We start from the raw sequence: 14633 nt of genomic DNA on the forward strand, positions 1-14633 counted from the left end.
GAGACATCGAGGGCTCTTCTGAGAAAGGACATATCAGGTTGCCTGGCATGTAGCACCATACGGTGTGTGTGTGTGTGTGTGTGTTTGTGTGTTGGTTTGACGGAAGGACCTGATGCTATGGCTGAGGAGAGGGGGAGGCTGGAGGAAAAGAAGAGAAGAAAAGCAGCGGCCTAACGGCTTTTTCTCAGTACAGCCGAAGGAAACTGTAAAAGCAAGCTCATGGGGAGGAGCAAAACACAGCAGGTGTGCTGAAACATACAAGTGTGTGCTGTTTGTTTGCGGTACAACCAGATATAAAGTCCCAAGCCACAACTTGTTGTGTGTCTTTGGCTGGTTAACCGTGCCTGCTTTCACACTCGCAGTCAGTCGCTGTTCACCTCCACATCCCCCACTCCTCCTCACGTGTTGCTGTCTTTATCTGTCTATCTCGCCCAGCAGGATCATGGACGCTCGTTGCACGTGCTCGGTCACAGTCTGCACCCAGCGCACTTCTCTCTGAATATGCATGTGACCGACAGCAGTCATTCATTTACTTTATTGGGGGAATAAATACTGTTTCCCATGACGGATGTAGAAATTGTGAAATTAATACGAAACACCAAACCACAGCATTCGCAATGTGCATCTTAGATAAGAACTCAAAGTCTTCTTATCTGTGCAAATGTTTTCCGAGAGGTAGTTTCACTTTTACACAAACATATATTTGTGTTCAGGGTTGACTCGAACATAAAAACATGTAACATGTCATGTAACTTCAGTTGAGCAAAAATACAAAAGGGGAAGTTTTTATAATAAGACCTATGCCCTTAGTAGATGAGTATTTTTGTTCTTTTTTTTCTTCATTTCCTTGTCATTTCAGCATAACACGTGTTGATCTCAATTTTCTCACGAGAAAACACAAATCTGTACTATGCTTACCATTTCTCTGGTCAGGCACATACCATTTCACTGACATCTTTCACACATCATTCTGTTTCAGTGCAGATGTCTTTACGTTACATTGGCTGTCACTTATCACATCTTTGAGGTCACAGTTTACTGTCTACAAAAATAAAGTTGCAACCTCCTTTTCAAATGTCAGCAGCTTCTTTTAAATCAAGATTAAAAAAAGAGTTATACTTTAGGCTTTGAAGTAATATTTTAACTATTTAAACCATTCTTTTGCAATGCATTTGAGTCAGATTTTGTTGTTGTTGTTGTTTTCCTAACCACTAATTACCTCAACGGGCAATTGGACATGTTGTTGATTGCTCCGTATCTTTTTCCAGATCATCAGTGAAATCTCATTGGTTTGAAATCCCACGCCTAATAACTGTACACAAGACATCAGGTATCTTCTGATTGGTTAGGTCTGTGTCACACGGTGCAGCGGTTTCACATTCAGAGATACATTGTTTGGACTCTGGTTGGGACACGTTACACTGTTTGTTTAGGACATTGCATATGGCAACCTAAGTATCCACTGCATTCTCAACATTTCAAATAGATACTATAGCAGGATTAATGACAACGCGTAGGCACTCTTCTTCTATTGCTATTTTTTACTTTAAGCTCATCTACTATCATGGTAACAGTTCAAAGAGAATCTTACGCAAGCTGAAACACATACAGTGGTAAATGTCAAATACCCCCTTTCTTTAAAAGTATAGACAATGATGTAAGCAAAATGCATGTTACCATGATTTTAGTGTGAAAAACGGTTGCTATTTCTTTGTAAACTAATTTTATAACTCGGAACCCTAAGTGTGCATTTACATGACATGATGGGTTCGCACAACGAACGAACGGTTCACACAGATCAGTAAACAAATTACTAAAAACACTGTGTTATGCATAACAGGCCAGGAGTTGGCGATGCTACTTTGTAAAGAAACACATACTGACGGACAAATTGTATGCATACACACGGTCACAGTTTTCGCAAATTCACAATTTTGTTGTTTAGATGGGGATGATAACAGTATCATCAAAAACCTGCACTTTGAAACCCATTTTCAAATTTGCGTTTTCAGGCCCCAAAATGTCATAGCCATGTAAATAAATGGGCAAAACACATAAGAGTGTTCCTCTTTTAGTTAAAAATGGTGTTTTGTAAACAGTCCCTAAAACAGCCATGAAAACGGCGAACGCAACATTTAGCACAAGAATGAATTTAAGTGATTTTTTTATATATATATATATATATATATATATATATATATATATATATATATATATATATATATATATATAAAATCACAAGCTTCACACTTCTGCTTTAAATCCCGATTTACAACCATTGGAAAGACACACCATAACAAGCCTGTTTTGTTAATGAAGACAATTAAGGGACAAGTTTTTACAATAATAATCATTATGCCACATCAATTTACTGTTTGCTTCTAAAACCTCTTAATTAAAGTAATGCAACGCTCTACAGCAAAACGTGTGTTCTGTAATGTTTCACGAAAGGGTTTTGCAACTGAACTCTCTCTGAGCAGAGTCCAGCTCTCTATACTGAGCGCTGTGTCATAACTAGCCTTTGACCTACATGAACACTGAATGCCAGACGAGATTCAGGACAAGAGCCGGTCTTGCCCAGTGCTTAGCACACACACACACACACATGCACAAACACAGCATGAGCGAGGGTGGAGAGAAAGGAGGAAAAAAGAAAGAGCAAACAAATCATGGGGTGGGGAAACCACATTCCTTGAGTGCTATGAATAGCTAATGGGATCCTGGGGGGAGAAACGAGAACCTGCTCTGAGGCGAGGAGACACGTCTATAGCATACTTAGAAGAAATGCATGGAGGAGACCAGCACATCGGCAAAGCTCAGAAAAGCAGATTTAAAGATAGCATTTTGTACGTTCGAACCATTGTACGTTCTGTAAAGGACATTTTGTTCCTTAGTTAATTTATGTTTTGCATGTGGCGTGTCTTCAAAAATGAGAAATGAGTTCTCTCAGTGTGTTTGTTTCTTGCACACCAATGTTTATGAACTAATCCAGATATTTTAGACAGATTTATTTTTGTCCCTAAAGTGTCATGAAACCCTAAAACACATAAAAAAGAAAAAGAAAAAAGATGTTAGCGTTGTAAATGTTCTGTAGGTGTCAACATGGAGGTGTTGATATCATTTTACTGAAAACTGTCTCACAGATTGTATCATAATTGAAAAATATTCACGTTCATTTCGATTATGAACCAAAGTAATGTGTGAGTTGTTTTAGTAATAAGTCCATCCATTCCCACTAGTTTGGACCATTTAAGTTGAATTAAAGTTGGGTTGAGAACACCGTAGGTGGACGTTATCACATTGACAATGCGATCAGCCCATCGTGTCATTGCAAAAACAAAAGGTAAAGCGCACTAATGAATCGTACACAAAAATAATATTAATAAAAAGAAAGTAACTAGGGTCAGTTTTGATCTCATGTTAACTTTAACGTTGCACAATTTACATTCTGAATGTATGTGCATCGCCGCATGCATGGGCAACCACAACATCTGTGAGCGCTTTTCAAACCCAACCGAACTCAACCAGAGCCAACCAAACTTAGATTGCATGGGTTGCTGTCGCAGATGAGCGTTTGTTGTCATACAAATCACCCTGTAGAAGGGGTGGTTATGTGATATTGAAGTGGTGTGTAGTGTGCTATTTTGTTATTGTGGTTGGAATTGCTCTCAGATGAGTATTTTGATGAGCTCAGTAAGCTCACACATGGCCATGTTCATTCTTAAGGTATTTGTTATTAAAGGGACAGTTCACCCAAAAAGGAAAATTCTGTCATCATTTACTCATCCTCATGTCATTCCACCCACATTTTTTTTTTTTTTTATTGGTACACAAAATAAAATTCCCCAAAATTGAAAGTTCTCAAATTTCAGTTGCACTTCTATGTGTTAAACTTGTTGTATCATAATTGGTTAGAAGAAACAATGTTATTTGGTTTCACTCATGTCAAAACATATTCTTTAGTGCCAAATTTGAATATCTGAGGAAAGGGTAAGAATGTAACAGCTTACATTTGGGCTGAATTGACTACTTTTTTGGTTTTTATTATTCTTGGAAAGAGTGAATAATTTTTGGTTGAACTGTCCCAATGAACTGCATAATTGTCATTATACAATAATATTATACAGTAATATAGTGCTCAAGCCGTATTGACTACTTTTGTGTTTTTATTATTCCCTAGTCTCCTTTTGGATCCAAATGGATGTGACTAAAATATATTTTAATTCTTAAGAGAAATCTCCCAAGGAACTGCACAATCATCAGTTAGTAATGAATAGTCAAGAGTTTGTAGGCCGTTCTTTGGAAGGTAGACTCATACAGGGGGTCAACGACTGCCAAATGGAACAAGTGAAGCAAAACATGACTTTAACACCACGAGACACAGGCTTGCAGAGAGTCACCCCTCCCCCTCGCTTCTCATTCCCTTGTTTTGTGTCTCTTTCCTTTTTGTTCCCCTATTCGCAAAATAACCACATGCGCGCACACACGTACTGTGGCAAGGTGACAGCAGAGTGTGAATCTACTGCCTATGCTGATTAGTCATACACACAACAGCTATAAACATTCACAAAAACACAAACACATGGACACACACGCTCGAGCGGTCTGGCACAAACATGGCCTGATCCTCCTGGTTACCTGGAGCAACAGGTGAGAGGCTCCGCCCCCTGAGCTGATAAACAGATGGGGTGTGGAGAGATCTTTGTACACAATGCAGCATGCACTGGAAATAAGGTATGCTGGTGTGTACATGTGTTAACTAGCCGAACAGGAGGAAGTTTAAATTGGCTGGCTCAACCTGTCATCCCATATTTTTGTTAAAACACAGTTAAATATGTAGATCAACAACTCACATGTTACCACCAAAGGCTTCAGCAACAGGAAGATACATATGTTATATTGTTGAACATGCTGGATAAGTTGTTATTCAGGTAACTACTACAGCTAGAATCATGTTTACATAATCTGTCTTGCTCAGCAAGGTCCTTTTCAAAGTGTTGACATTAGTTAACCTGACATTAGTTGATCTGAAAGAGAAAACTGACCACAGTAGAAGAAGGTTTATGCTAATACCTGCTAGAGACCCAGCTAGCATGAAATGTTTTAGCAAGGTTTTCTCAAAAGAAATAAAAATATAACTAATTGTTAACTCAACATTTGTTAGCTGGTGAATCGTTCTCTGACACATTTCATTACTCATTGATGTGTACGTGCTACCGCTGCATAGCTAGATATGCCTGTGTTCAAGAATATGTTTTTGGCCTTAGGGCTTAGGGTACATACACAAAATACATTTAATATGCATAAGGAAATTCTGTAAATTATTTTGTGTAACAAAGACATAGATGAAAACTCAAGATTTAGCAAAAGTGGTGCTCTGGCAATCAGCAAGCTGAAAAAAAAAAAAAAAAACATTCTGTGATCAATGATTGTTTCAAACAGGTATGTGTTGCTTTACTTTTGGAAATCCAGTTCGCCATTTTCACACTAGATTTCAGAATAATCTGGTGTCAAAGCAGATTTAACAACATTACTTTCTATCAGATGCTAATTTTAAAACACAGTCTCGACATAAGCATTCTTTGATAAATGACAATTTCAGACAGCTGTGCACAGATGTACTTTCGGAAATCCTGCTTGCCGTATTCACACTTGATTACAAACAAAACCAGTGTCAAATCGGATTCTACACCATCATGTCTATCAGGTGCTAGTGATGTAATGCATACTTTGATCAATGACAGTTTCAGACAGCTGTGTACAGTTGTGTGTTTGAAATCCAGTTCGCCGTATTCACAGGTTAAAGCAGTTAATACACATTCCTGTCTATCAAGTGGTAATTTTGTTGCAACACAGTCTAACGTAAGAATCTTTTGATTAATGACAATTTCATACAGGTGTACATTATTGTATTTTCGCAAATCCAGTTTGCTGTATTCACATTTGATTTAAAGGCCAGTTCACTTCAAGGATAATAACTATAAAGACATCAATAGAGATTTAGTTCAAAAAATGTTCTCAATGTTAAAAAATAGCCACACCACATAACGATAAAGACAGAGATGAACAATATCGTTGGAATCACTTTCAGAAGGATTTTTATTTTTTGTCCAGCTGATAAAGGGTAAAACATTGAAACCCAATCAGAATCAATCCTGTTATAATGAGCTCAGGACTTTAAAACAGCAGATGAGCATGCACTGAAAATAAACAGACGATATAGTTCGCTGATGTGAACGGACCTTAAGACAAACTGGTGTCAAAGTGGATTTGCGCTCCAAATGCTCTATCAGCACCTTCTCTAGTGTATAAATGTTTCCCCAATGTTTCCTCCTTTAAAATGTTTCTGAAACGCTATCCCTTCTTTTTTATGCAACCCCCTACTTTCAAAAACCTCAAAAGCCAAACCTCAGATCACCACATTCCCTAAAAAACTGATTCATCTTTGTTTCCATAGCCGCTCTGCTCAGTGGGATTCAGTACTGACCTGTGAGTGTGCGTGCTAAACACCAATATAAACACACAACCAAACAGCTGTGAAAATATTCATGACAGTTTTTTATGAAATGTCAGAAAGAGAGAGTGAGAGGGGGAAAATATAGGCGCTGTTATGGAAATGCTCTGCACACACCACCTGCAAATTGCTATGGATAATTTGCAGTGTTGCCTCACACGTCAGAAGAGGCTGTCCATCGCTGTGACCTTTCTACCAAATGCTTTCATTCTCCCGCTCTGCCATGCTGAAGGTCAAATGGAGACCAAGTCTCAAATTGAACCTGTTGGTTGTAATTACCTTCCCAATGGCATTTTGTTAGTCTTGGCCTATAATTGTTTAGGAATAACTTTATAAATCATGTTGAGGCTTGGTGACATGATGTTATTGAACAGAATGAAATGTAACTAAGAAAGACAGATTATAGAAAGATCTGACCGGTACTAAAGCTAAATAATGAGCAGGTGCATCATAAACTAGTTTTCCAAACCTCGTTTTTGCTTACCCTTAATCATTATGATGAGCCTATGATGATAATTTATATTTTAGAGCTATCAGGACAAATTTCACAAGAAACTGCATGAATCATATGGATTAATAAAGAAGATAAAAGAAGGTGAGACTAAAAGTACAGTGTATGGTGTTGTAAAAAAGTGACAGTTCATGTAATTAAATATTAATGAACATCGGCTTATTTATTATATTTGCATCACATATGCTGTAGATTGACAAGTTTCTTCTAAATTCTTGACAATTAATTCTAAATTTCAAAATTAAATTAAATTAATACATTTAGCAAACGCTTTTATCCAAAGCGACTTAACAAATAAAAACAACATATATAAGCTATTTATCTGCTCATATTTTTGGGATTTTCATCTTTCTTTTGCTATTGGGTGAATATTGATTTTGTTACTGTTTTTATATTTGCAAAACATTTACGTAATTACTAGAATGTTTCTCCACAAGTAACTTAAATAGTGTAACTTCAAAGGTGACATAACCAAGAAAATCTGACTTTTTCTGTGTTTAAGTGCATCTACAAACCCGGAAAACGTGAAAAAGAACAACACTGTAAGGTTGTGAAAAAAATCAGCGCATCAGATTTCACTCTCCCCGTGATGTAGAAAGGGGATCTTATTATAATATTATCATGTCTTAATCTGCACATTTTCACCCATGCACTGCCATTGTTTTTTCACAAGTGACAACAGTGTACCAGTTCTATCGCCATTACATCTTGTAAAAAGAGGCATAATAGGTGTCATTTAAGGGTGAATGTTTATGTGTATTTTTACCTTGTATAATATATGCAGAGTCAAAAATAAGATTCTGTAGGTATGTAAGTTATGCTATGAATACGGGGTGTGACTCCAACCATGTGAGAGATAAAGGGTGAGGTGTTTGGGAAACCTGTTTGGAAATAATAATTCCCATTTCCATTGGTTGCCGCTGATGGCAACAAAAAATGCACACTTTACCTGCGAATGCAGTTTACAGATTTTCTTTCATTTCTCATAGGCTACTTTTCAGAATATTTTGATGTGAACGAAATGATGTGCTCTAAATGGGCCATTGTGGTACTCTGCAATACTCTGAGGTAAAATATATCCAGATTTAGAAGAATGACTAATTTTATCTTGTTATTGCATTAGTTAGGCCATTAGCTCTTGACACATTTTGACACCCCGCAAGGAATTTGAAAAGAAATTGGTTTTAGCACTGAACAGCTATAAAAGGAACAACTTTAGGATAAAATATGCTCAGTTTATCACAGGGACACTTTATAATGAAGGAAATGTGAGGGGTGGCCCATGAAAAATTGACTGGCCCTGGGTGTTGTAGATGGTGGCCAAGACATTACTATGCAGTTGCTAGGGTGGTTACTAGGAGATTAGTCCCTGGCGCAAATCAAAAGAGCCCATATTTGATATTCTGGTCCCCTAGATATGGCTCTTTTAATGTACGTATAAAACCAAAGATGATATAGTTTATTAAAGTAAAGCAAAGCTAAAGTCAGCTGAACACACTGTTCAAGGCTGAATCAGGCTTAATTTACACACTGACAAAGGAGACAATAGAAGAACAGGAGAACGTAGAGAGCGAAAGAGAGAGATTATACACTTCTGCTCACCACATTCCTTTCTAGAAATGGAGGAATGAGTAAATAGAGGTGTTTCACCTCGCTAGGAGTTTTCTGCATGACTCGCCACTGTTTTTAGTTCATTACGGTATGTGGAAGTGTTTGCACTTATACATTTCATCTTACATTTGAGCTTCTTCAAATATGACACCTTATATTAAGGTGATAAACTTTATAAACAATGTTCAATGAGCTCTAACTACATTTGTAATTAGAATCATGGGATACAGTGTAATTTCATGTGTGAGGATATATGTACTGTATGTTTGGTGTCAGTCCATTTGAACATGCTTCACACCAGCAGGAGGTTTATTTCTTCTTGCAGCAGTCATCTCTCTCTTTAAAATGGTAAATATGCCATTTACATAAGAGACAAAAGGCTGTGCCCTGCTTTAGGTCCGTTTTCTGTTGAGGTGCATTAGATAAGAACAGCACACAGATGGAAAATAAAAGAGGTCAAACTAAAAATACCTGTCTGAAATGAGAGTACTTTGATCCTTTCTCATCAGTGAAGTTGAGTAGCCCAGTCTTTAAATTCATAAATCTATATAATACGTATTTCTTTATGACTCCAAAATAAATAATGATGCAGCGCATCATTGCAGTGCTTTTGAATTCTAAAAGGTAAATATAAGCCACAGGTGAAAAGCGAGAGACAAATAAAAAATAAAATACATAGAATAAATACAATTATTACATGTAATTTTAGGACTAACAATATCAAGCTCCTTAAAGACATCACCAACCTTTTTAAACAACATGCTCATGAGTCGTGTTTTAGTTGATGTGTGATTTCTGAGGAGTTTCTCTGCCAGTGCACATTAAACTGAAGGCCATGTGCGTAATTGGCCAGTGACATCTGTGATTAGAAGACGAGCCAATTACAGCAGGGGGAGGCGGGGCTTGTGTTGCTCCGCCCCCTTCTCCGCTCGTCTTTATGCGCTGACCCAGAAAGCGCTCAGCAGCAGCAGCTCGTTCACACTAGAGACCGGAGTCACGGGAGAAACCTGCGCTGCGTTACACACACTGAGAACTACATACAGCATCTCTACAAGGACTCGAATTATTTGACGGTATGTGTGTTTTATATTGAGTACACTGTGAAGGCTGGTCAGATTGTTCATTTGGAAATGTAATCTTTGAAATCAGCATGAATTGCCTATATTTAATTATGTGGACATATGGTTGGATAGGTTAAGTGTTCTTCTTATTTCTTCTCGGGTTTTTAAATATTCTTACACCTCAAAATATGTTGCTCTAGTGTGGTAAGACTGTAGTTCTTCTTAGAAAATAAAATAATGGCCAGTGAGACAATATATTATTAATTATGTTACACTTGTAATAAGTGTCAGCATTTACGTGTTCTTTAAGTTCGCATCTAAATACGCTTTATGTGTGTATTGCATTTTGTATTTGCATTACTGCTGAAACATTAACGCTTGTGAGCATGCATAGCTTCAACTTTTCTCTAAACACACAGTAAATTCAGTCTAGTCTTCGTGCTGATGTTTAACGAAAGTTTCACTGTGGTCTGACAGAGATCGTGAAAGTCTGTAGCCTATGTTTCATTACAGACAGATTTCATCTTAGCAGAAAGCAGAGGAGAAAGTCTTTGTTTCAGAAACAGAGAGGTGAGGCTCCTGTAGACCCCAGACGACACTGTGCTTTCATCTCTTATTTCGATGACATAGAAAAAACCGTGCACTTGCAAAACATTGTGTAACGCTTAAACATATGTTCTGGTTCAATCCTGAAGCGATAACACACAGCAACACTGGACAGGGCATTTACTGACTGGTACTGAAAACATTAAATACAGTTATAAACTGTATGATTCAGGAAGATTAATTCATTGTGTTTTATCTCAAAAGAGTTCTACATTTTCTTTATCTAGAGATCATCACCAGTTGATATTTGCCTACAGATTAATACTTGATTATAATTGCATTGCGCAATCTAGTTTAATATAATACACATTTTCGTAACTCCAAACATTGCCCTGTCATGTGAGTAGATCCAATCATTTGTGCATTGTGTCATTATCTCTTGCTCACATGTATCTGGCAGTGGGTTGGCTTTGTTTGCTGAACACTTTGTCCAGCTCCCAGCCTGTTATTGTTTTGATCCTCCTGGTGGCTCCTTGATGCTCCTCACTGCAATATTTCTTCTGAAGAGGGCTCAGGTCATCATATATCTGCTTTGTTTAAACTCGCAACCACAGTGGGTTGTAGGGATGTTGTGGACAATGGCAAAAATAAATAAATATATAACTATATGAAAGATTTTCACAAATACTGATTGGTTATTTTCATATATATGTAATGATTGATTGATTGATTGATTGTGGTGGATAAACTGCAATCTGTAAAAATCTGTAATTGTTTAACAAGAATTTGAGACTGTCCTTTAAAGCCAAATTGATTTAGCCAGGAATCCTGATATTTGTACGTTCGCTACTGATGGTTTTCAAGAAACTGAAATTGTTTGTCAGCTGATACTGAGAACCTGTTGGACTATTTGGCCCTGTTTGACTGTTGCCATTCCTCTCATATCTCTGCAGTGGAGAAGGCATGGCTGAACACATGATGATGCCTATGACCCACGGCTCTGCTGGAGGAGGCCTGCATGGGTATCGCATGGGAATGAACGGCCCTTCTCCGCACGGACACCAGCCCGGTCTGCGAACCCTTCCCAATGGGCAGCTCATGCACTACAGCAGGGGTCCCCAGAGCTCAATGGACGCGGCCATGAGGCAGAGGAACGTGATGAACGGCGTCATGAACGGACCTGTCAATGGCCAGATGAGCGGAGGACACCCCCACCAAATGCAGCAAGCCAATATGATGTACGGAGGTCCGAATCAGCAACCGCAGGGTCACCCTCAAACCCAGCACCATCATATGCACCCCCAGAACCAGCACCCACAGCAGTATATGGGTGGAGGAGGCCTTACAGCATCTCAGCAGCTTATGGCGAGCATGCATCTTCAGAAACTCAATACCCAGTACCACGGGCATCCATACGGACCCATGAACGGCCATCACATGGTAAACGTCCAGCACAGGATGGGTCCTGCTCAGTTGGCAGGCATGCAGATGGGGATGGGTGGGCCAGCGTTGGGGCTCAACGTCATGGACATGGACTTGATCGATGAGGAGGTACTAACGTCCTTGGTGCTGGAGTTGGGGCTGGACCGGGTTCAAGAGTTGCCTGAGCTTTTCCTCGGACAAAACGAGTTCGATTTCATCTCAGACTTTGTGTGCAAGCAGCAACCAAGTACTGTCAGCTGCTGAGGTTCTGGAATCAGAGAAAGACTTGGTCACCAAGAAGAAGCTGGGGCAAGACAAGAAAAGCTAAAACAACCAGGTTCTCTGTATCTGTGAAGCTGTGCTATGCATGTTGCAGTGCACGCTGTCTTTCAATGAGGGAAACAACTTCTGGATGTTCTTCAGCACAATTGTGGCTTCAGCGAATAGGTCTTGTCTTGTCCCATTGGTCATCCTAGATTGATGGTGACCAAGTGTCCCAGGGTTGAATGTAACTTCACGTGGTGGAAACAGAAGTCTGCTTGGAACTTTGCTGAAACTGCTTCGCCTCCTCACGGGGGCAACTAGAATCAATAGCATTTAGAAATGTATTTATGTATAACACCTACCAAAAAGCAAACATGATCTGTGGTGATAGAGACTTGCCTTCTCTCAAACTAACCCCACGACTTGTTTTAGAAAACTGAGAATGAGTGTGTTAAGTGGGAATTGAAGGCTGGTACTTCAAAACGGGTTGTTTTTCCAGTAGCTCTTAATGATGTTTGAAACAGTAAGGAGGTGTTGATGTGGTAGCGGTTGGGTATGAAACGTTATTCGTGCACAGTGTTCTACGTTTGGTTATTTCCATTCTACTACTATTAAAAATTTGTCTGCCTAGTAAAAAGTTATTGCTTTCAACACTCTACATCTGACTGAACAAGACCCGAAATGAGTGGGATGTCTTGCATTCACTATAGGATGTGTCTTGATACTTTCAGGAATATTTATGTGTTAGAAACAATGGTGGAATGTGTTATAGCCTCCCTTATCAAACGCCGAGCCTGCGCGCCCTGCTGACAAGTCTAAACTGCCTTATAGATTTTACACGGATACTGATAAATATTCACTTACCTTGTTCCACAAAATGAGGATGAAACTGCTGTCTTTGTTTGATTCATTAACATTGAAACTCCAGCTTTTATGTAGAAGAACGTGGACCACAGTCTCCATTAAGCCACATGCTTGCTAATATAATTAAACCTTCCACTTGTTTCTAAATTAACCTGAATGTCAGTAGTTGAACTACTGTTCAAAATTCCAGATGAACCGACCTTACAAACTAGCATTAAATGTTGCTTTCCTCCTTGCTCCCCAAACACTGCAGGTTTAAATCTGATTACATTTAAATTACACTTACAACCTTCTTGTTAATTGAGGTCAGCATGGTCAGTCATCTCAGATGGCCTGATAATTACAAAATGGACTTGTTCATTTGCTTGCGATCGCTCAGGGTGTAATGAAGAGTTGGGAACGGCTGGCCTGCTGAGTTTGACAACTTCCTGTGTCGTTATGTTGCCAGTTCTTGAGCTCTCTGTGGGGGTTGGGTTGGTATGGAAATAGCACAGCGTACAGTACTAGTAGGTTAATCTGTTCCACCAGAGCCAGGCTCAACTCCCTCGACTCTACCCTCCTTTAGCTCGGGTAATTGCTCTACGTATGGCTTGGTATTGTGAACAGTTGCCACAGAGAAAAAAAAAAAAAAAAAGCACAAACAACTTGATGGGTCATATCCTGTGTTTTACAACTCCATCTTGGCTGATTGTTTAGTTAGGGCTCTGATTCGTAAAGAGCGGGACAATTCTGAGTTTGTTTTCGTCAGCCGCATTTCTCATATCAGTAGAGACCGGAACGTCTTCCCTAATATCCTTATTCTTGAGAAACTCTGATAGTTATAAACAAACCACATCTAGAAAGAAGAAAAACATCAAATGATCTGTAGATTTGTAATTGATGATTGAATGATTCATCACATTCCCAGAGATCCAATCGTTTGTTTTGTTCTGTTAAAACTTTGAAACGAATGCTACATGAGTTTGTCAGTCTGTTAATCACAAACCACCTTGCAGGTGCGATTGTATGTTCTCTTTCAAACTGTGTGCTGTCACGTACTGTCGCCATGCTTTCACAAATGCTTTTTTTTCTAAATGTTGTTGATTCTATCTTAAGAAAATGTATTTATTTTCATTGAAAATAAAATATTTATTTTAACATGTGGCTTCAGTGAGTGTAATTGCATGTCTAACTTATTGCTATAGTGACAATCACAGGACACAACAAAGTTACAGTACAGTTTCTGAACTGACACATTGATTTGTTTTTCTCTCACAAATAATAATAATAATAATAATTATTATATATATATATATAAACCCCATTCCAAAAAAGCATATGTTGTTCTAGAACTTGGATATACCTTTCAGCATTGATGGTGCTCATCTTTCCAGATGTGTAAGCTGCCCATGCCACACACACTCATGCAACCCCACACCATCAGAGATGCAGGCTTCTGAACTGAGCGCTGATAACAACTTGGGTTGTCCTTGTCCTCTTTAGTCCGGATGACATGGCATCCCTGTTTTCCAAAAAGAACTTCAAATTTTGATTCGTCTGACCACTGAACAGTTTTCCACTTTGCCACAGTCCATTTTAAATTAGTCTTGGCCCAGAGAAAACGGCTGCGCTTCTGGATTATGTTTAGATACGGCTTCTTTTTTGATCTGTAGAGTTTCAGCCAGCAACGGCGAATGGCACGGTGGATTGTGTTCACAGACAATGTTTCCTGGAAGTATTCCTGAGTCCATGTTGTGATTTCCATTACACTATCATTCCTGTATGTGATGCAGTGCCGTCTAAGGGCCCGAAGATCACGGGCATCCAGTATGATTTTCAAACCTTGACCCTTACGCACAGA

General features: G+C 38.8%; 1 protein-coding gene across 1 annotated transcript; it reads left to right on the forward strand.

Moving 5' to 3' along the window:
• Positions 1–9571: 9571 nt before the first annotated feature.
• cited4a (Cbp/p300-interacting transactivator, with Glu/Asp-rich carboxy-terminal domain, 4a) lies at positions 9572–13930 on the forward strand. The gene is made up of 2 exons (XM_026288264.1): positions 9572–9709; positions 11197–13930. Exon 2 carries the CDS (start codon positions 11207–11209, stop codon positions 11927–11929), a length of 723 nt encoding a protein of 240 aa, XP_026144049.1. The 5' UTR covers positions 9572–9709; positions 11197–11206; the 3' UTR covers positions 11930–13930.
• Positions 13931–14633: the final 703 nt, after the last annotated feature.

Source organism: Carassius auratus, chromosome 19 (genome assembly GCF_003368295.1).
Source record: "Carassius auratus strain Wakin chromosome 19, ASM336829v1, whole genome shotgun sequence".
Taxonomy (NCBI): Eukaryota; Metazoa; Chordata; class Actinopteri; order Cypriniformes; family Cyprinidae; genus Carassius; species Carassius auratus.

Excerpts from the sequence above, each read along its gene's own strand:
- cited4a (XM_026288264.1), top strand. The coding sequence starts at position 11,207 with ATGGCTGAACACATGATGATGCCTATGACCCACGGCTCTGCTGGAGGA.